This window comes from Polyodon spathula, chromosome 29, assembly GCF_017654505.1.
Source record: "Polyodon spathula isolate WHYD16114869_AA chromosome 29, ASM1765450v1, whole genome shotgun sequence".
NCBI lineage: Eukaryota > Metazoa > Chordata > Actinopteri > Acipenseriformes > Polyodontidae > Polyodon > Polyodon spathula.
Genome location: NC_054562.1, coordinates 7749279 through 7770472, shown reverse-complemented (window position 1 = coordinate 7770472; position 21194 = coordinate 7749279). Strand labels below are relative to the sequence as shown.

Genomic DNA, 21194 nt, shown 5'->3' with positions numbered 1-21194 from the left:
CCCTGACTCACTGCGTGACCCTCCTTGTGCTCCGTCTTTCAGGAGACCCTGTTGTAAGGGACTCTGCAGCTTACGGACAGCTCACACACCCTCGTCTCTGTAAGTCACCTTGGATAAAGGCGTCTGCTAAAATAACTAACAATTAAAAAAAAAAAGATGCAGGCAGTTGAGGTTTAAAACGCTGTAAGGTTTATTAGAGGATCCAGACAAATGCAACATACAGTACTTCTCATCATTGTAAACTGTCACAACTGGAATTTATAGAAGTATACTTGTGTGTGTCCCAAACCATAAATATTTCAAGTCAAAGAAAAACAGAGATGAGGTCACACTGTTTCAAAGGAATTCTCTTGGTTGTTTTTTTTTTTTTTCTTTAAGAAGAGTAATTGAGAGGTTAATGGGGCAGCTCATGAGGGACCAGTTTGTAATGGGAGCCGCAAGAAGGACAGCGCTGAGCCTCCCCCTGGTGGAGCCAGAACCAAACTACAGCTGTATTGTCCTCTTCACCTGCAGAGAAAGAATGAGAGAGAAGATGAACTGGGGGCTGATCAGTGTCTGAGACCATTACAAATCCACTGCAAGCACAGTACAGAGTGTCTTCATTATCGTGTGTGAATTGTACACCAAGTAAAAAGGTTTTCAAATAGCTTGTCAGTACATTTTAAACCTTGTTTTGTGCCAAACCTCACTGCAAAAAAATAAGTTAGCATATTTTTAAATTCGTGGGACACGCATGCATCCCTTGTAAATCTCTTTTTTTTTTTTTTAAACAGTAAAATCGGCTCAGCCTAACTGCACAGGTTTAAAAGGGTTTCGCATGTTAGCCCCAGATGAAGAGATTAGCGAGCACGCTTACAGATGCAGCCGACGATCCTCTTGTCGGTGATGGAGGGGACCATGTGGGGGTCTTGCTTGGTCCCGGCGTACTCCTTGGGTCTCAACATGCTGAAGGGGTCCTGGAACAGAACAGAGCACAGTGAGCGGGAGTCTGGCTCGACAAAATACGGGGCGTTACCCAAAGCAGGGATTGTCATTCTGGCTACAAAAGCGTAAGAGCCGTGCAGCTCAGCGTACATACAGAGCCAGTCTTCAGAGCGTGGATGATCTTTTTCTCCATGCCAGTAGCCTGCTCCTCGTCAGTCGGGATGCCTGTCAAGCATTAAAAAAAAATGCATCACTGAAAATGTACAAAAACAAAAACTCAGGAGAGGGAGCCCATTTCTAAAACACTGCACTGCCACACAGAAACTCCTGCCATAGCTGCAATTACGGTAACGAGCCGAGCTGCAAAGCGACTTTGCGTGAAGACACAGAGGTACTGCGTGACGGTCCTTGAAGTGTCCTGCCCTTGAGACACCGGCACACACTGAAGGACAACATTAAACACACACAACACTGAACTGCTTCCAGTGCTGTACAGTGTAATCACACACACACGCATTTCTCAGGCTCAAACAACACATCAAGCGCTGTACTGAATTACAAAATAATAATAATAACAATAATAATAACAATAATAATAAATCTACTCAAGCAAGGACAACACGAGTGCCCGTCCTCCCCACGCTTGTAAAATAATATGTATTACTTCAGCTTGTCTTGAAAAAAACTGAAATAATTACTGAATAACGCAATTACTTCCGCTATATAAAAACAGCACATTGTGCCCGCGGTATATCCCCGCCTCGATCTACTTTTAAACAAGCCTCCCTAAAAAAAATATTTGACTTCTTAAATGAATAAAATAAACGAGTAAGTATAATAAATGCAATAATCCGCTCTCGGACTCAGCGAGGCCCGGCGCTGCTTCCTGCAATGCGCCGCCCGTCCTTGCCCCGGCCCCGGCTTGCCACGCTGCCCTCCCCGGTGCGTCTTGCTCGCAAGCTCCCCGGCTCCCACGGCCCCTTCCCCGGACTCACCTCCAGCAGACATGCCGCGTACGGGAGCGGGGACCGGGGCGGGTCCTGCCCGGCGAGCCGCGACGCGCACGGCGGATCTCAGCAGTAACCTTGCAGCCATTCCGAGGAAGAGACGGAAAAGAATCACGCACCCACTGCGGCTGCGCACGAGTCACGTGTGAGGGGTGAGGGCGGAACGGAGGCGGCTGTCATGTGACAGCAGGACACTGGACACATGCGCTTAGAAAATAACAGATTATTTTTATTTATGTATTTATTTTCTAACGTCATTTGCAAATAGACTTTTTTTTTATTCTATTATTATTATTATTATTATTATAAACTGTATTTTTATCGGCGAGCCAGATAGCGGAGAGTAAGTTTAAATGAGAACTTTATACCTATCCGTATGCGAGGATCGTATCATTAATCTTGTATATATAGGTGAAACCAGGGGATTGACATGAAAATATTATTTCTGGAGCGTCTTATTGTTTCTGCTGTCTGGGGATAAAATTTCCACATGTTTAATGGTTGCAGGTTTGTTATAATGGCAGATGGTAACGCTGCAGTTTGATTTCTTGTTTATGCGATGGGTGCAGATACTCAAGAGTTTTCCAGAGTAATTTATTTGAACGTGCTTTATAGTATTAATTCAAATGGAATTAAGCCGCTTTAAATAATGTCTTTATTGCACAACACAAAGCCGGCCCTCGTGTGTCCAGGTCTACAAATTAATAACCGTGCGATTCAATCTAGAACGCGTCGTGATCAAACCAACTAACTACTGATTTTTTTTTTTAAAAAAATCCGTAATTACTTACGTTGTAAAGTCCGTTTAATGTTACCTCACACTCCACTTTCCATAGAAATGCGTCCTCGTCCCTCTGTAACCTGGCCTGTCGCTATTATTCCACAAGATGGCACTGTGGAGCCATTTTCAACAGGGTTTACAAAAAACAAAAGGCAATGAAGCGCGCTGGGAACGGCTTAGAGGTGCAAGTGAAGAAACAGCTGCTTGGGTTTGCGTGGGGCTCTGTTCTCCACAGGGTCTATATATATATATTATATATATATATATATATATTATAGATATAAGATGTTATCTAATATATATATATATATTATATATAATATATATATATATATATATATAGCTACAATATGTATTCGTAATGTAGACAAATGTTTATAATTTTCATTAATCCTAAAGTAATTAACGGATTTAATAGATACATTATATATATATATATTATATATATATATATATATATATATATATATATATATATATATATATATATATATATATATATATATATATACATTTTCCAGTAACTTGTAACTGTAGATTCCTTTTTCAGACAGGTAACTGATTACATTTTATGTGAAAAAAGAAATTGCATTGTTACAGCTAACCTATTACATGTAAAATCAGAAAACGCTTCAACACTGCAAGTGAAACCTTACCTGTCACATGAAGGCGCTGGTCATCTTGCTGGGAAACTGCGTCACAGGAGGGGAGGAACGGGCTGGAAATTCAAAGAATATTTCGAGCTGCAGCCTGACCAATCTGAAAAAAAAAAATCTCTCTGAGAAGTAACTATATGTAACCATAATTGTTTTTTTAAGTAATGCGTTACTGTAACTAGCTACAGTCTTGTTCAAGTAGCTTGTGGCTGTAACGGATTACTTTTCTAAAATGATACTCTTAGAATTCCAAAAACTCTTTCATTCGGTATGGTGTAGATTCGGGATTCAGTCTCGGGCACACCTTTAGCAGGTACAGCTCTGCACCCCCCTATAGAATGAATTAATTTAGCTTCATAAAGTCAAATGAAACCTGTCAAATAATGTTACGCTAACATACTGAATTTGTGCTTTGTGTCAAGTTATGTAAAAGGGAAAATTCCAGTCTCTTGCCTTTAATAGAGAGTGATAACTGTAAACGACGGAAACTCGCTTACAAGACCCTGCGTGGACGCTGACTATCTATCGCCATCTAATAATAGCCCTGGTTTAAGTTGCAATCCATATTAATCTTATATATAGCGATTAATCGACCCAAATTCTTCACATCACATTTCCAATCAACAAAAGGAAAATAAATGCAACAGCGTTGGTTAGTTAACAATGATATCGTTTGCAGCTTCAATTAAGAGCCCATGCAGCAATGAAGGGATACATGCAATCACAGGTCCATATTCAAATGCTTATTCGGACTCTTGAGCTGCGCACTGATGCCCAGCCTAGCCTGACTCTAAATCCAGTCTTGCACAAGAGATTTATTTTGCTGGTTGCACAATGGCTGTCGCGGGTTTGTGGTTCTGACCAGTGAAAGGCGAGTCACTCGGGTGCTCTGCAGGCAGAAGGGAACTCAATGCGACAAGGACGCGTGGTTATAGCCCTCATGCATGAAACGCTTTTCAGAAACGTCGTACACATTTTTTTTAAACAGTTACTCTGCAAGACATTTGACAGAGCTGTTTTTATTATTATTATTATTATTATTATTATTATTATTATTATTATATTAGACGATTAAAAGATTTTATTAAAACTCCCAGGGACTGTTTCTGCAAATCCCGTTAGGAAGCTTAAAAAAAATTTTTAAAATGTATTTATTTATTTATTTATTTTTTTATCGTTTTCGGGCTTGCAAATTGCTTTCCAAAGATTTTCACAGAAGGACGTGCAACTGTCATTCTTTCCGAGCTATGCAAAATTCACTCATCTGTTTCACCGTTTAAAGGAGTGCAAACAAATCATTTGTTTCTTTCACTCGTTAGCACCAGGGATACAGCACAGTGGGAGTTCAGTATTCACTGCCACACAAGTGTGTTGTACAGCACGTGTTAGACACCCGTTGCTTCTGTAGATTAGATTTGTCGTGTGAAATCAAACCACTGTAGCTGAAAATCTTTGGAAATGGTCAAGACAGTCAAATTGAGATTAATAGACTCCACGTGCAATTCATTTAAAACAGTAAGAGAAAATGAACACGGAGCCACACGTGGGAAAACGCCGGAGACTTTAGTTGTTTAGGGTTACTGATTAATGCACAAAGCGGTCTAATGTGTGCTGCTTGGTCTTCAATTACAGCCACTGTGGTGCGCAGGGGATTCATTACTGTTTAAGCAGGAAACCGCAAGCTATTGTGATTGAAATCCTGCTTACAACAGCACAGGACACCAAGAGCATTGACACACAGCGCAGGGACTCTCTTCCATAATGGATTATTATTATTATTATTATTATTATTATTATTATTATTATTATTATTATTATTAGTCATTTAGCAGACTAGGGAGTGAACTATGGGTTACCAACTGCTGCTGCAGAGTCTCTTCCAATAGGACCTCGTTTGTTTTGCGTCTCATCCCAAGGACGGAGCACAAGGAGGGGAAGTGGCTTGGTCAGGGTCGCACACAGTGATTCAGTGGCTGAGCCGGGATTTGATCCAGGAACCTCTTGGTAATAAGCCCATTTTTCTTAAACCACTGGACCACCGCTTATCTTGTAAGTCTGTGCATATATTTTCCAAGTAACTTCATTTTAAGATGTTTTAAGTAGTCGGGTATTAATTCAAATGGATTAAAACGTGTTATTTACACAAACTAACACAAACTAAAGCCCCCCCCCCTCGTTCATGCGATTATTGATTTTCAGTTAATAACAATCTGACAGCGTGATTTAACACGGAACCCGTCGTGATCAAACTGACAAAAGAAAACAAAAAACACATTCGTATTTCGTGTAGGATCATCTCTTACTTTCTTTTATCAATCTGTTATCAAACGCTTTTTTTTTTTTTTTAAAAACTACTCAACGCAGAAGTTAATTGGAGTTGAGTGGCGCTCGATTGTAAATGTAAGCAACCTTTTAATTCCCTGTGTCTTCATTTCTTTAAAATTCAGTCTAATTAACATAAACCAGATGACATAGATGTAGATTGAGACAGCTCTATCTGCTTACCCCCTTCATCCTCTCTCTCTCTCTCTCTCTCTCTCTCTCTCTCTCTGAAATCCAGTTACACAGAGTGTGTTTCTGTGTGTGTGTCATCCACAGAACCCACTACTGTCAGGGACGTCGTGTCTCTGCATACGGAGCGCCCCTGTAAGGGTAGGGGGGTCTGTGTGCTGGTGGTGGGGGAGCGGGGGTGGGCGGCGTGCCTCTGGGATGACAGTGCAGCAGAGAGCCGTATGCAGCGCGGTAATTAAATTCCTCCCGTTTCAGATAAGGAACTTCAATGCATCCTCAGTCAGGATGTCAGTGTTGATCAGATTACTGCCGGGACCCCAACCCGGTTACCTGCTCGCCACACTTCCTGCGTCTACCCTGTTTGACAGAGCCAGGAGACTGGGAGCACTTTGAAATCAACCTCCTTATCTCGTGTTAGCTTTATTACATTATCCACCGACTCCCTTTGATAGAGTGCCAGACAAACAGCCCCACTATACCCCCCTGGTGTGAGACTCTCAACGAGTTATGCGTTCAGTGTTCATGCCAGATTTCATGACACATGGATAAGCGGTTCTCCGGATATAGGGAATAATGTGGGACGCGCGATATATACACATGACAGCGAAGCGCCGTAACACATCAATTCACTTTTTACAAGATGAATTTGAATTGGGGTTATTTCAGAAATGCAAACCGGTGGACCAGAAGTCTTTCCCCCCACGTCTTCTTCACTGGAGCCCCTGAGACCTGCTCCCGGTCCGCGTTCTGATCAGCTGAGCTGCAGACGCGCTTTCATCATTCTGCTTGTCGAATTGCCTCCCGGCAACACCAAGGATTAAGATCCAGTAGAAAAATAATTCGCTTTAAATTAAAAAAATAGCGTCCCTCGAGCTGGATTTTTATTACAAACAGGCCATCTCAGCCAGACGCCTTGTCATCTTCTTAATAAAGCCATTTGACAGCAATCTTGAGCCAATTTAAAAAGCTCACTGGGGACTGATGACTTATTACAGGCTCCCATCGTCTCTCCAGCTGAGACACTGCAGATAACCTCCTGTTCAAAGCGCTAGAAACTCACACACGCCCGCCCTGCTGCACCCGGTCCTGGGGTTCAGAACTCCCCGTATGAGGGTATTTTTAATATTTCAATGAAAAAAAAAAAATGTTAAGAGAATATCGGTAATAGAAGAGCTGAGCTCAGTGCCGCTGGGGTATTTGTTCATAAACCACACAAAATTAAACAAAACGATAGTGTCTTGCAGTGTATTAAAAAATGCAACGCTGGCAGGCTGACTGGGGAACCACGTGGGCAATAAAACGCGGCGGTGATTAGCGAATAAAATATTTAATACCAGATCATTTATTTGTGATTATCGTGGAAATTGAGAGAGAGAGAGCGCCTCCTGATCACCCCCTGTCTGCCCTCATCATTTCTTCATACACACTGACAACCAATTGTCATTAAAAAGTACCACTCTGTAGCTTGGCCAGGTTACTGAGACTAGCCGATTGTGAGAGTGATGGAGGTGTGTCGGTTATCCACTCAACTGTATGTCACACCCACGCCTTTGCACGTGTCTGGAGAACTGCTTATTCAATTATCATGCAACTCAGTATTAACATGACTTAGCAGAAGCTTTTGAGAATATAAGATCGATAGACAGCGTTTTCAATACCGCTATAGCTCTCGTTTGCAAAGCCCGGTCTGCTGTGATGCTGGATGCGTGCTACTGACTTCACTGTTTGCTTTCAGACCTGATTCCCTGACAGGCTCCTACATTATTTCTGTCGTGCCGAGCTCAGACGCTGCCCCTCGGTTCCAGCTGCTGGCGCACAGCCCGGTACTCTTGACTGCATTTCGATTCATTTGAAGCAAAACTACACTGCGAGTCTACTGAGAAACGGAGAGGGGAGATGAGTGTGTTTTGTTGGCAATCTTTCACGGTTTCTTTTCTGTTTGGAACACTGTCTCCTGGGTCATTAAATATCTAAATGAAGCAAAGCAAGCCCGGGTAGTTAAAAAAACGTACCAAAGACTTTCACAAAGAACAGCGAATGTGTAAGAAATGGCTTCATCAAATTGAGAATGTCCTTTCTGTTTAAAAAAAAAAAAAAACCTTTTAAGCACGGTCTAATTGGGAAAGTGGCACCCCCTGCTGGTTATAGTAAGGATTACCTACAGCGTTTGGAGGTTATGGATGTCACCTGCAAGGTTTCTGTGCGTTAGGGCAACAAATAATCTACATATTTTACAATTGCATGTGCGCAGCCATAAGTTGTTATCCTGCTTTAATTGCCACCCCTGCTCTCGATTCTGAATTCGGGAGCTGTATTCCTTTCAGAAAGATTCTGCTTTCAGATTTAAAAAAGCTGCCAGCCCCTTTTCAAACTACTTGCGCGCCGCGGGGGGTCTGGGGGTTTGTAGAGGCGAGCTGGCGGCGTGTTTCAATACAGCGGCTGAGCCCTTCTGAGAAGCCGGGTGCCGAAGTGACATTTCTTGAGAAGCAGCTCCGCTTTGATTCACGGTAAATATCAGCGCTGTTTCAGATGCACATACTATACAGAAATGCTACGGTGTGTTATTATTTGAAGACTGCTGAAGATGTGTGAATATGGCATAGGATGGAATTAGAATGTTGAATTCTATTTAGAATGGGTGATTAAACGTATAGATAATTTAAAGTCAACAGATATATTTTATTACAATCAATAAAATGTCATTGAACACACGTAGCTTTTATTTCGCATTTACTTTGTAGGATATAATTGAATAACTATAGATAGTGCGTAGAAGCCAGACAGAGCACTGTATTATGCTGTTATGGTCTGACTGTCTTCCGAATATCCGTCGCATATTATTCAAGCCCGACACCCAAAGAAAAGCCGCACTTAAAATTATGCAGTGATCTGGAACACGTAATTAAACGCGGGCTTGCATAATAGACTTTATAGAGTTTTATTATTATTACACCGTGTAACAATTATTATTATTATTTTTTTTGTTCCTGGGTAGTAAGTGTTATTTCCTAATTGCTTATGCCTCAAAAGTATAGAAAATGGCTATTATTCCCCACAAACTTTGCTTTTGTGACCAGGACAGTGATATTTCAAAATATCACTATTTCCAATGGGAAAACGGGCAAATGTGTGTCTTTTCGTTCACAAAGTCAGAAAAAAACAACATATGAATCCAAATTAACATGTATTTATACTAAAGTAATACAAAAATGACTACAAAAGATTTAGAAGTGAGTAGTTTTTCGAGATTTACGATTATACTGTAAACAAAAATTTACACGGTGCTATCACTCCCAGCCAAACCAGTGGCTTATCAGAAAGCCAGTCGCCTTTCCCCGCTGCATTTCAATGCAGGGTCATTCCAGGCACTTCAAACCCTGACAGAGTTTTAGATTACAAAAGTAAATTGTCAGTTTGATGGCTTTTTTTTTTTTTTTTTTTTTTAAATGGTTATCTCCTCTCTCTGGCGGTTGACAATTACCTTTGTGTTCCATTGGATCTTAGTGCTTTCAAGTCGCCTTTTCAAGAAAGTTTTGGAAAACACCGTCTTCAGTTCATAAATAATATGCAACTAGGACAATGGAAATGCAATGGGGTGCAGTTTGAGTTTCCAATCTATTGTGTTGCTGGCAATGCTCATGCTAGGATTTCTACAGGATAATGCACTGAGATTCGTCCTGGACCCCCATCGATAGTCTAGTCTTGGGAAAAGGCTCAGTTTCCACACAACGCCAGGCGTTGACGTTTGCTGGCAGTTCTTTCCCAGCATACCTTGTGGCTAAGGTCGCATTCATTTGCTTGCAAAACTGAAAGGATGGAAGATTCTTCTTTGGCGCGTTTTGTTACTTCCGTTTAAAATAAATTATATAGATTATGCTTTCTGAAACCAATTTCATACTGACCCTAATATTTTTTATGAAACTATGTTAGTATTGATTTGTACGTGTCACAAAATATGGAGGGTCATCATATTAGTTTTTAAACTAAATAATCCCAATTAATAGAGGGACGTGGGAACATTTTTAGGAACAAGAGGATGCTGTTCGTCCTGTCCTGCTTGTCCGGTTCTTAGAAGCTTATTGATCCCAAAACTTCAAGTAGCATCTCAAAGAATCAGAGATGATTCAGCATCGACAACATGGCTTGGTTATCCATTAAAGTAAAAAGTGTCTCTTACTCTCTGTCCTAAGTCTGTCTCCACTTCATTTCCAAAGCATTGGCTGGGGTTACATTGGTCAGGTTTTGTTAGTGGTGTAGCATGGTCCTGTAATAAAAACAATACATTTACCTTTACGTGAATCAGAACTCGAAACCAGACCTTTTTGTTTTTCAGCAGCGACGATGCAGCCTGTAGATGGAGGACCCGTGGGGTCTCCTTTGAGGCTCCTGTCCCAGTAAAACCAATTCTGAACTTCCAATCCACCCACTAAACTCAGCCACTTCAACGCCAGAGTCCTGGAGCCATGGAGCTCCCGAAGCTGCTGTACCTGAACTGTACCGGCCGGAGGAACAGTGCCCAAGCCTGGGAAGAGTTCCTGGAAGCCAGCCAGTGCAGGAGCTCTGCTGGGGGCACTACTTTCCTGATCGTCGCCTATAGCACGGTGATCGCCGTGGGGTTGATCGGCAACACCTGCCTGGTGTTCGTCATCTCGCGGCAGAAGGAGATGAGGAACGTCACCAACATCCTCATCGCCAACCTCTCCTGCTCTGACATCCTCATGTGCATCGTGTGCCTGCCCGTCACCGTCATCTACACGCTGATGGACCGCTGGATCCTGGGAGAGGCGCTGTGCAAGGTCACCCCCTTCATCCAGTGTATGTCGGTCACCGTTTCCATCTTCTCCCTGGTCCTCATTGCCCTGGAGAGGCACCAGCTCATCATCAACCCCACGGGCTGGAAACCGGCGGTGGGCCACTCCTACCTGGCGGTGGCCATCACCTGGTTGGTAGCCTGCTTCATCTCCTTGCCCTTCCTGTCCTTCAACATCCTGACGGACGCCCCTTTCCAGAATCTCAGCCTGTCCTTCGATCGTTTCCCAGACCATTTTGCCTGCATGGAGCTCTGGCCCTCGGAAAAGCACCGCCTGGCCTACGCTACCTGCCTCCTCCTCTTCCAGTACTGCCTGCCCCTCTCCCTAGTCCTCTTCTGCTATTTCCGCATCTTCCTGAGGCTCCTGCGGAGGAAGGATATGGTGGAGCGCTCCAGGGATTGCAGCGGGGGGAGGAAGTCGGGGAGGAGGAACAGCCACCGGGTCAATGTCATGCTGGCCTCCATCGTGGCGGTCTTTGCCCTCTGCTGGCTCCCCCTCAACGTCTTCAACACGCTCTTCGACTGGAACCACCAGGCCATCCCCGCCTGCCAGCACAACCTTGTCTTCTCCTTCTGCCACCTCACCGCCATGGCCTCCACCTGTGTCAATCCTGTCCTCTACGGGTTCCTCAACAGCAACTTCCAGAAGGAGGTCAAGTCCATCCTGTACCGCTGCCGCTGTGGAGGGACCCCGGAGAGCTACGAGAACTTCCCACTCTCCACCGTCAGCACCGAGGTCTCCAAAGCACCCACCAGCCAGCCTCGATGCCTAGAGAGAGAGAGGGAGAGAGACTTTGTTTTTTCACAGTAAGATTATTTGGGATTGTTGTTCTATGATTGTTGGAGGATCTTATTTGTAGTTTACCTGTCTTAGTCCTTTCAGCCAGCATGTGACAGACCGTTCCTGGCACTGCAAAGTCCACAACAAACAATGAACCCCCTCCCATCACCCTGTTCCACAGACCACTGCATTACCAACAACGATAGCACGACATGGTGTGCGGTCCAGGGATCCTGATATGGCATCACACATATACTGCTGGGATCAGGGCAGGATGAGTTTATCCCATTGGAAGTCCATTGGCATATCAAAATATGACACCATTTTCAGTGCTAGTCATCCTATTGAAACTCTTCCTTTGTTGGGTCTTACTACTTCAGAAAGGACCTTGAGGTCTACTGGCTAACTGCAGCGTCCCTCAGATGGTCCTGCAGAGCACCAAGCCAAGATTTCGACGGCTCTTTGGGTTCCCTGGGTGACCCCACCTCAGGTCACCAGAATGTATTTGTATTGCGAATTCAGAGGAAATGCCTTCAGCTCGACAGCTGAGGAAACGAAGGCAACGGACAGATGCTAGTGGAAACTTTGCTGTGCTCTAATGACCTGACCTACTCAGGAGAGCCCTGTGAGAGGAACACACTCAACGCTGTGGGCCAGTGATCTGTGGAAAGCTGAGTCACAGCACAGTTTAGTGTTTGAAGGGCGTTTTCTGCCCCCGTTCCTTCTTTAATGGTGTCTTCTTAAGGGGTGTGCTGATACTGTCTGAGTTATGCTTTCATATTAAAGGTATTTAAGTCATTGTAACTAATGAAATACTTAAATTTTCCAACATCATTAGCTCTCAAATGTGCAGTTTGTAAAGAAGAAAACCGATATCTTCATTTTGAAAATCTGGTACTGGACTTAGTTTTCAGTTCCCAACAGATCGTCAGCACAATTAAAACAAATATTATATTGGTAATAACAAAAAGGTATGAAGGAATTGGCCAGTTACTGCTGTAAACTCCAGTTGAATTGGCTCAGTTGAGGTTTGATTGGGTTAGGGTGAATTGGTTCAGTTGAATAGTTAAGCCCATGGTTGAAAAAAAAAAAGAGCTGGACTGGAAGGGCAGGGTTCTCTGTTGTATATCTAGGTCTGAAATAACCTGGAATTGCATTTTGAAACATGGTATACTGCAAGCCATGCATTTATTATGATGAGTATTTACTCATTTAGTGGACGCTTTTATCCAAAGCGACTTGCAGAGACTAGGGGGGTGAACTCTGCATCATCAACAACCGCTGCTGCTGCAGAGTCTCTTCCAACAGGACCTTCAGCCCCTCCGAAGGACGGAGCACAAGGAGGTTCAGGGTCAGGGTCCCACACAGCGAGTCAGTGGCTGAACCAGGGGTTCAACCTCTTGGTAACAAGCCCCTTGCTTAAATCACTTGACCCCCAAGCCTCCAGCATTGTAGCTGGGTCATTTCACCTGGATTGTCCCCATTCCTTCAGTGGCTTCTTTTTGATCAGCATTTTATAACCAATCAGCTGTTTCCCCTTGCAACAAGCTTTGACCCAGAAGACACTGCTAAGGTGAAATGACTCGGGAAGTGCAAACAGATAAGCAGAGAATAAGGCATGAAACTGAGAACTTCCTTTAACCTAAAGTAATACCAGAAACTGTGTTTTATTCATGTGTGCTATAACACGTGGTTCTTTCAAAACTGCACACTTAAGACCTATTTAGTTGATGAAACTGCAAAACAAGTGATATTTATGAAATTCATTTGGTAGCTGCAATTACTTTAAGTGATATTGGACACAGGGTCTCCATAGAACCGGGCTCAATCTTTTTAACTTTGCCATTCAGCCTGTATGTGTGTCGCAAGTGGCCTCCATTAAAAAAATAAAAATAAAAAAAAAACAGCTGCTTTTAGTTTGTAAATATGACTTTCTCCGTGTATACCGACAATAAATTCTAATGCTATTGCAAAGATGCGTGTCAAGATTCGAGCGTGAGGATTGGTCAGCCTTTCATTTCAATGCAGATGTTTTTTTGTGGTTTACAGATTTGGGTTTGATATTAATAACATGAATACTTGAAGATATTTCCGTGTATTGAACCAGGGGTATAAGTTGTGAGGTAACAAGCAGCCAGTCATTCTGCACTGACTCGTCGCTACAGGGTGTGCATGTCAGGCAGAGTAAAGATTCATTTTTAGCTACAAACAGCTGCCTCTAGGTTTTCCATTCAAGATCCATTGTGAATGGCTGTCTCTCAGTGATCTCCCTCGTCAGCTGTCGGAGCTACGTCATGTACTCTGTGTCTAACAAAGGAGACGGGGGCGGCAGCTTTATAAACAGTGATAACACTCCCCTTCGGCCTGTCTTTATCGGATTCAGAGAAGAATAGAGGTGATTATATACGAACAAATTGCTTTTTAAACACAATGAAAAAAGAACGGCGACATCTTTATTCACAAGGTTTTATTTCCAAGGCTTTGAAAATGTTACCTAAGCTAATGAGGGGTAGACAGTCCAGTTATTTTGCAAACCTTGCTAGTGAGGTGAAGATTGCTGTGTTGATTCTAGTCTTGATTTTCACTGAAGCTAACTTGCCACTCTAAATTCCCCATCTAACAGTTTGTCTGCACCTTGGGTGTCCTGTAAGAAAATAATAAATTGAGAAAAAATAAAAAAAATCTTCAGTACCTTCCATCACAGAGGATAACGCCTGGTTTAATCTATTTAAAATAATCCAGACTTGAAGCGAGGGAGCATTAAAATTCCTGAGAAGTGAACAGATCGTAAATAATTCACACGCTCTGCCCCTCTACCTGTCTGTACGAAATCACACATCAAATGAATCTAGGGCACGCAGGAAAACGAGAAAGCGGGCAGATGTCTGATCGGCCCCGAGCTGTCTACTGAAGGAATTTGGAATTGAGCTGCTTCGATTACTCCAGTCTTCAGTGCTTTAAAAAATACATCACAAGACAAACTCAGTGTTGCCTGTGTTCTTCAGGAATTGCTGTGCTGCAAAACCACAGAGGGCTTTCATTCCACTCGCTGGCCAGATCCATAGTTCTGTGCAGATGCGAGTTTCTACAAGAGGAACACAGTAGGAAGCTTCGAGGTAATAACTTAGTTGCTGGAACTTTGAAATAAAAGTTTCTTAACTAGTAGCATGTTATCAGTGCACAGCTCTGGACAAAGTTTCTGCGCCACCTAGGATTGTAGGATTAAGAGGAAACTATATGAACATAATTTAGATATTTTATATAACATCATGTAATCAAATAAACTGCAATCACCAAAGTCTTCATAGCCGTACAGTAGTATTTCATGCTGGATTTTGAAAATGTCATATTTTTCAATTCGTCAGTTTTTCCTTTAAGCATGTGGGAAAACGCCAAAGCGGTGTGTGATTCAACATGTCAAGGTAACATTATACAGCAGGTTGCATTGACTATGAAGCCAAATGAGTTCATTCTATAGGGTGATGCAATGCTTTTCTGTATAGTAAATGAAACACATTCCCTCTGCCGTGGCCCTTGGTGTCCGTGTCTCAACGATATCTTTTCCAATATAATCCTGGTTGTTTTGATGTTATTGTTCACACATACGGGAATCCACTGAAGAATTACTTGGGAGCGTTCAACAGGAGCAAAATTTCTTTTCTAAGGATCATGGTGCATCCGGTCCATACTCCCTCCTGCAACAATGCTGCTGCCCTGATTGAAATGCGAACAGAAAACCAGCTTTGTTACAGAAGGGAGCGTGATCTGGGAACACCGTGTAGAATGTAAAGGTTATAGGAAAAGGGAATTTGTTGGCAATGTTAAACCTGCTTCCTGGAGCTGACTCATTACCTGGAGAAAACTCTCCCTCAATCTGTACCCCTCTATTCCCCTCCATTTCTTACTGTAACCCTTGACACCATTACACCAAGGGACTCAGCCTGGACCAATTACCTCAAGCAACAAGCCTCTGGATGCTGTAAATTTATCTAAAAAATGTCAGAGACTTTCTCCAGTCTCCAAGAGACCAATTAAAATGGGCTCTCAAGTCCAGGCAAAAATGCTGCCAGCTTTTTTTTTTTTTTTTTTTTTTTTTTTTTGGCAAAAAAATGCTAAAAGTCCCATTTAGCATTGGAAATGTCTCTCGGTCACTTGTTTAAAACAAATCTGTGCTACACTCACTCAGCCACAGAGAAAAAAAAATACAATAAAAAGGTGGTAGAACACGAAATCACCTTCTCTCCTTGGGATCGCGTGTGGTGTTCTGTCCTGTACTGCATTCTCAAATCCTTAGTTTGAGCTCAGAAAAGCTCACAGCAATATTTTCTCTACATGATTCTCCTAGTCCCCACAGTGTGAGACGAACATCGTTCACTTGAGCAAAATGAATCCAGGAGAAGTTAATGCAGCTTTACTCCCGGCTATGTTCACACTTTTACCTAAAATCTACATATTAAAAAAGATTCCAGGGAGCGTCACATTGGCTCTGGCGCTCCCGTGGGTCAGGGAGGCAAAACCGGCAGGCACCGTTTCATCGCGCTACAGCGAAGCCTGCTGGCCAGGCACCTGCTGAGCTCAGAGCAGACACCTGCAGGGCTGGCCTTTGTCCTCCAGAGGGCAGCAGCTTGCTCACGTCCACTCTCGAGTGTAAGAGTGACCCTTCAGCTGTGAGGGGAATTCCTGCATTGTGGGAATGTAACAAGAGGTAAAACAAAGGGGGCAGGGTTGACTCTCTAGTGAATTCACCCGTCACAAACAAGACTGAAAACAAAATCACAGCAAAGGATATGGAACAGCCACAATTGAAATTTATTTCTGCTCTGTACGTTTCAACAAAATATAGAGCTATATACATGTGCTTTTAAAGAACAGCAATAAAAAGATTACATTCACCGACACCTAAAGCTTTTGAGGTCTTCCCATTACGTGTAGATATACGAATGCAAATTCCACATGTTCATGGATCGCCAACGTCCTATGCAAGCAATAAAAACTTTAAAAGTTAAAAAAAACCTTATGAAGAACTGACACAGGCCCTATAGCTGTGAGGGCACCAAGTCCTTGCAATGCACACAGACAATCCCTCTCCCAATATAACAGCGACCCTTGGTGTCTTGGCTCCCCCTAGTGGTTAGAGTGGGTAGTACATCCAGTTCCCATCACTACGGAGTATCTCTGAAGACACCTAACTGTTGGATGTGGAGCATCCAGCACCTGTCTACAGGTCTGCAGTGTATATATAAAAAAAATCAAAGCGGAACCTGCAGAAAAACACAGACAATCAGACCACATGCACCAGGATTCGGACACACCCAGCAACACAGATCAAGTTAAAGCTATGCCAAACAATTTAAAAAAAAAAAGTCAGTGGGTTTAATAAATACTCTGCAGCAGCTGGAATCGCAGGGGGACAGCATGGCTATTCAGTACCGCTGTCCTCGTTCTCTCCGAGCTCCTCCTCCCGCGCTCCCCCCTCTTTCTCGGAGTAGTTCAGGATGTGCCTGTTTGCCTGGATCAGGTACTGCTGCTGTTTGTAATAAACCTTGAGAGCTCCTTTGATAGCGATGAAGGCGATCCCACCCTGAAACAGAGACACACACCCACCCAAACGCAGGCTGCTGAGCGAGACAAATAAACAGCGGATAAAACAGCAGTGCTTCTATTAGCTTGTGTATTCACTAGCACTGCACTGCTGTCTTCTTACAGGACTGGTACTTCATAATGTGCAGAAAAAAAAAAAAATCTTTCGCTAATTAGCTTAACAGGTTTCTCCTGTGTTTTAATTAACAGCTGTCAACTTAAAACCTGTTTAAGGGAGTTCCAGCTATAGAAAAAGGTTAAGCACTGCTCCCTCTATTCTGTGCCGCTATCACTGGCTTCACTGCTGGCGGATAATGTGTTTTAAACCCTGGGTCCCAGTCCTGGAATCCTGGTTTTCCTCACTCACCAGCACGGTGCGCTGCAGACTGGACGGCACTCTTCGGAAAAGGAGCCTCCCTACCAGGCTGGCGACGGAGGGGAAGACCAGGGCGCCGCACAGGGTGCGAGACACGGACAGGTGGTCACTGGCATAGCCGCCGCCCACCTCAGCCGGGACCCGCGGCACAGTGCGCCCTATACCTGCGCAGACAGGACGACCCCCTCCGTCAATGCACGGGGGCAACAAAACAGCCCCTTCTAGAAACAAACCCAACGAGGACAACAAACTACACAACCGATGTTTCTAAATACATTGAGGCAGTGTGGAAAGAAGGCTTTTTTAGTATTTAACTCCTTTATTGTATCCTCTCTTCCCAATTCCTCCTCTCCTTTACCGGCCGTGGCTGATCCCCCCCCCCCCCCCCGCCCCTCTGCCCCTTTCAGCTTTCACTCCCTCCTCATGCTCTCTACCTGGCACGATGCCGCTGAGCAGCTGCAGCTTGCCCGAGTGCTTCTGCCAGAGTCGCAGCAGGTAGTCTTCCCAGCGGATCATCTTGCCCAGGACCAGCATGACGGGGATGGTGGGGAGCCCCATGAGCAGGAAGAGGGGGTCTGCCCGCTCCATCACATCCAGACCCTTCTTGTGACCCACCACCTGAGGAGCAGAGAACGAGAGAGAGCACGGTCCGGAGCGAACGAGACAGACTGATCGCTTTAGCAACTGCGCTCAAACCCGCAAGGGGCACTGCAGCTCGAGCCAAAGGTTTTGCCCCACCCTCTATATAGAATTAACTAAATTTGGCTTCATTAAGTCAAATGCAACCTGCTGAATAATGTTATGTGAACATACTGAATTACACACAAGTGTTTCAAGCCATCCAGTAATAATGGGAAACAACCAGGATCGCAGCACTGTATATTTCTTATACATTCTGTTCCTGTGAAGCCAGCCACAGTACTTTCCTCCACCCTTTATAATACTTGGCACCACACACTATCAAGACACCCCCCTCTGGCGCTCCCGCAGGCACAGGCAGTGTTGGGACATTATTGAAATGTGCTCTGAATTGACTGAGCACATTCCTCATCAAACTCTGGATCATTTCAATATTAAATGCAGTTCCGAATCCCGGGAGTGGGTGCAGGGTTAGTACAAGCCCGCCATGCCTGAAGAGGATTCACCCCTTACCAGCCCTGCTCACCTGCATTACAGTGACCGCTCCATAGGTCACAGCTGACCAGTACACCGTGCCTACAACTACTCCGGCCGCGGAGAAGGGACTGATTCTGGACAGCGCTCGGTCCACTTGCTGGAGGAAGTACACCAAGGGGCCTGGGCAGACCGAGGGAAAGGAGACGAAATGAGCCGCTTGTAGACACGCTGGGTAAATCGCCCAGGTAAGCACCGAGGAGCTCCATCACAGCTATACTGCAGGCAAGTTTAAAGTGACCACCAGTGCTTACAAGCACACGAACCTCAGCAATACTTTCAAAAAGATGGGTCTGGTTTTGTTATTGAAACGTACATTTAATTTTTTTAAACCAAAGTGCGGCCCCCCCTAGCGCCTCAGCATGGCAATTCAATGCAACAGGTAGCCCCGCTCCCCCGTTACCCAGTTTGGGGAAGACGATCCTGTACTCCGTGCTGCACTGCGGACAGCTGACCCCTCCGGCGCCGTTACCCTTCTGCTTCTCGTCCAGCCAGCGCTGCAGACAGGTCTGGTGGATCCATTTGGTGCAGCCTTTACACCGGCAAGGGCTCACCCACTCCGAGACCCGGTCCTCGCGCTCCGTAGCAAAGCACACCCAGCAGTGCCTGGGCAGGGAGAGAGAGAGAGAGGGGCAGGGGTCTGAGACTGGCACAGGCATCACCGTGTTACAGATACACAGGGGGCCTCCATCCTCCCACTGCAACGGCTAGACAGGAAGGACCTGCCGCATTGATTCTGTCGTGGCGTCTTTAATTGTAAAACAAATACAGAATTTGAGCAAAATCTAACAAACCACTAATCTGAACAGGTTTGGGGGTCTACTTATATATATATATATATATATATATAAATATATAATAAACATGAATTCACTAGAGCGTTAAGCCTTTCTCCTCTGGAGGCCTGTGTTCCAGTTTGCCTGCTCAAGAGGCCAATTCACAATCACAGCCCTGCTTGAGACTTCAAGAGTATTCTTTCTAATACGACTTCAACTGCTTCAGATTCACCTTGACGTGTTGTGCCCCCCAACCCCCCCAACCCCCGAGGCGACTCACTTTTCTGAAGCCTCGTCGGCAGAAGCCATGCTGAAGCGTGCACGGTTCCCTGCCGTCCCTGCTTCTCATGGGGTCTCCTGGAGCGGAAACCAGGCGGCTCTCTGTCCTGGGACTAGCAGACGGGGTTCCTAAACACAGGAGAGAGGGAGGGAGAGAGGGAGGGAGGGAGGGAGGGAGGGAGAGAGGGGGAGGGGGGGGGGGTCAAGTTATCTATACAGGAGTTAGCTTCCCTTTACCTGCAGCAGTTGGAGGTTATGGACCTCCTCTAGAATCTCCACTGCAGCTCAGGGAAGCAAAACAAAATTCTAAAAATGAGCGACGCATCGTTTATCGTCATCTTGCTGTTAATAACTATTACATGACCCTGCTGAACGCTGTAAATGAAACGCACAGAGAAGCAGCACTAGCCGCAGTCTTCTCTTCTGCTCGAGTGGTTGTCCTCAGGTTGGAATATAGGACCAGCTGTTCCGAAGTCTAGAATGTTCCTCACACAGCGAGCCTGCAGAGAACAATACGCGCCGGAGATGCGGCTGCGCGGCGGCTGGGCCACGTGTGCCGCAGATCTGCGCAGCCACAGCAGAAACGCACAGAGTTTACCTCTGCGCTGGCACTTGAAATAATTACACAGCCAGCCGTACAGCAGCAAACACAGAACAGACCATAATGTCAATACAGCTAATATATTAACAATAATGAATTTTAAAGCATTGCGTAAGCACTCCCTATATAAACACGCTCCACGCACGTTCTTTTGAAGTTTCATTTTGACGCAATATTTTAAATAAGTTATAACATATAAATGTAACATACCGAAACGTACAGGCGATTAAATTCGCCATCGTTAGAAGCTTGAAGCGCTACTTTATTTGCCTAAAGAAACGCGTATATATTTGCACGTTCAACTGTATAAAACACTGTGTTTATTTCAGTCGCCTTTCATTGTAAACACATCTTTGCAATCCCTTTTCCACCTTACGTATTCCTAGCAAACAAAACAGTAACTCCGGGCGCTGAAAACATCACAAAACATAAAGATTGTCACGCCACAAACTACAAACAGTACCTCGAGTTGCAATGCACTAATCTGAAATGAAATGAAAACACAGCTCGGCATTGTCCTTACCATCAAATGTCTTTCAGCCTGTATATGTGTGTTATATAAATGCATTGAATACTTGCTTGCTTGCTGTCGCTAATTTGTCAGGTTGGGTCGACCCGACTTCCCCTTTACTTACTTACTCTCTCTCTCTCTCTCTCTCTCGGTTCCCTGATTCCGGCTCCTCTTGTTCTTTCTTAAAGGAGCGGATACATTAATATGTCGCACAATTATATCCTAGAAACTACTGCTGAAATATTCGAGAGCGCCTCTACAGCACAAGCCTTGCCAGCGCTGGACCTGCAGCGCCGTCATCCCCGATGACATCATAGCGCTGGACCTGCAGCGCCGTCATCCCCGATGACATCATAGCGCTGGACCTGCAGCGCCGTCATCCCCGATGACATCATAGCGCTGGACCTGCAGCGCCGTCATCCCCGATG

The 21194-nt window shown here is 44.5% G+C and overlaps 3 protein-coding genes across 5 annotated transcripts; 1 reads left to right on the top strand and 2 right to left on the bottom strand.

Annotated features, from left to right (window-relative positions):
* Positions 1 to 166: 166 nt before the first annotated feature.
* LOC121302203 (cytochrome c oxidase subunit 5B, mitochondrial-like) lies at positions 167 to 2053 on the bottom strand. The gene is made up of 4 exons (XM_041232024.1): positions 1920 to 2053; positions 1079 to 1149; positions 857 to 956; positions 167 to 507 (listed from the first exon to the last, which is right to left on the bottom strand). The coding sequence occupies exons 1-4, from the start codon at positions 2017 to 2019 to the stop codon at positions 395 to 397; spliced, it is 384 nt and encodes a 127-aa protein (XP_041087958.1). The 5' UTR covers positions 2020 to 2053; the 3' UTR covers positions 167 to 394.
* An 8160-nt stretch (positions 2054 to 10213) lies between these two features.
* LOC121302458 (neuropeptide Y receptor type 1-like) lies at positions 10214 to 12730 on the top strand. Its single transcript, XM_041232448.1, has one exon. The coding sequence runs from the start codon at positions 10343 to 10345 to the stop codon at positions 11498 to 11500; it is 1158 nt and encodes a 385-aa protein (XP_041088382.1). The 5' UTR covers positions 10214 to 10342; the 3' UTR covers positions 11501 to 12730.
* A 3531-nt stretch (positions 12731 to 16261) lies between these two features.
* Positions 16262 to 20984, bottom strand: LOC121302198 (E3 ubiquitin-protein ligase MARCHF5-like). Of its 3 annotated transcripts, none has more exons than XM_041232018.1 (7): positions 20895 to 20984; positions 19656 to 19783; positions 19003 to 19205; positions 18592 to 18722; positions 17861 to 18044; positions 17418 to 17590; positions 16262 to 17051 (listed from the first exon to the last, which is right to left on the bottom strand). In XM_041232018.1, exons 2-7 carry the CDS (start codon positions 19682 to 19684, stop codon positions 16890 to 16892), a joined length of 882 nt encoding a protein of 293 aa, XP_041087952.1. In that variant the 5' UTR covers positions 19685 to 19783; positions 20895 to 20984; the 3' UTR covers positions 16262 to 16889. The 3 variants fall into 3 exon arrangements, with proteins under 3 accessions (XP_041087952.1, XP_041087950.1, XP_041087951.1); XM_041232016.1 differs by having other exon boundaries at positions 20779 to 20926; XM_041232017.1 differs by lacking the exon at positions 20895 to 20984 and adding an exon at positions 20047 to 20157.
* Positions 20985 to 21194: the final 210 nt, after the last annotated feature.

Coding starts and splice junctions, on each gene's coding strand:
- LOC121302203 (XM_041232024.1), bottom strand. CDS start 2,019: ATGGCTGCAAGGTTACTGCTGAGATCCGCCGTGCGCGTCGCGGCTCGC. Junction 1,150..1,919: donor ACGCGGCATGTCTGCTGGAG/GTGAGTCCGGGG, acceptor AATGCTTGACAG/GCATCCCGACTGACGAGGAG. Junction 508..856: donor GAGGATCGTCGGCTGCATCT/GTAAGCGTGCTC, acceptor CTTTCTCTGCAG/GTGAAGAGGACAATACAGCT.
- LOC121302198 (XM_041232018.1), bottom strand. CDS start 19,684: ATGGCTTCTGCCGACGAGGCTTCAGAAAA. Junction 19,206..19,655: donor GCCGACGAGGCTTCAGAAAA/GTGAGTCGCCTC, acceptor CTCCCTGCCCAG/GCACTGCTGGGTGTGCTTTG. Junction 17,052..17,417: donor GTCTGCAGCGCACCGTGCTG/GTGAGTGAGGAA, acceptor TCTCTGTTTCAG/GGTGGGATCGCCTTCATCGC.
- LOC121302458 (XM_041232448.1), top strand. CDS start 10,343: ATGGAGCTCCCGAAGCTGCTGTACCTGAACTGTACCGGCCGGAGGAAC.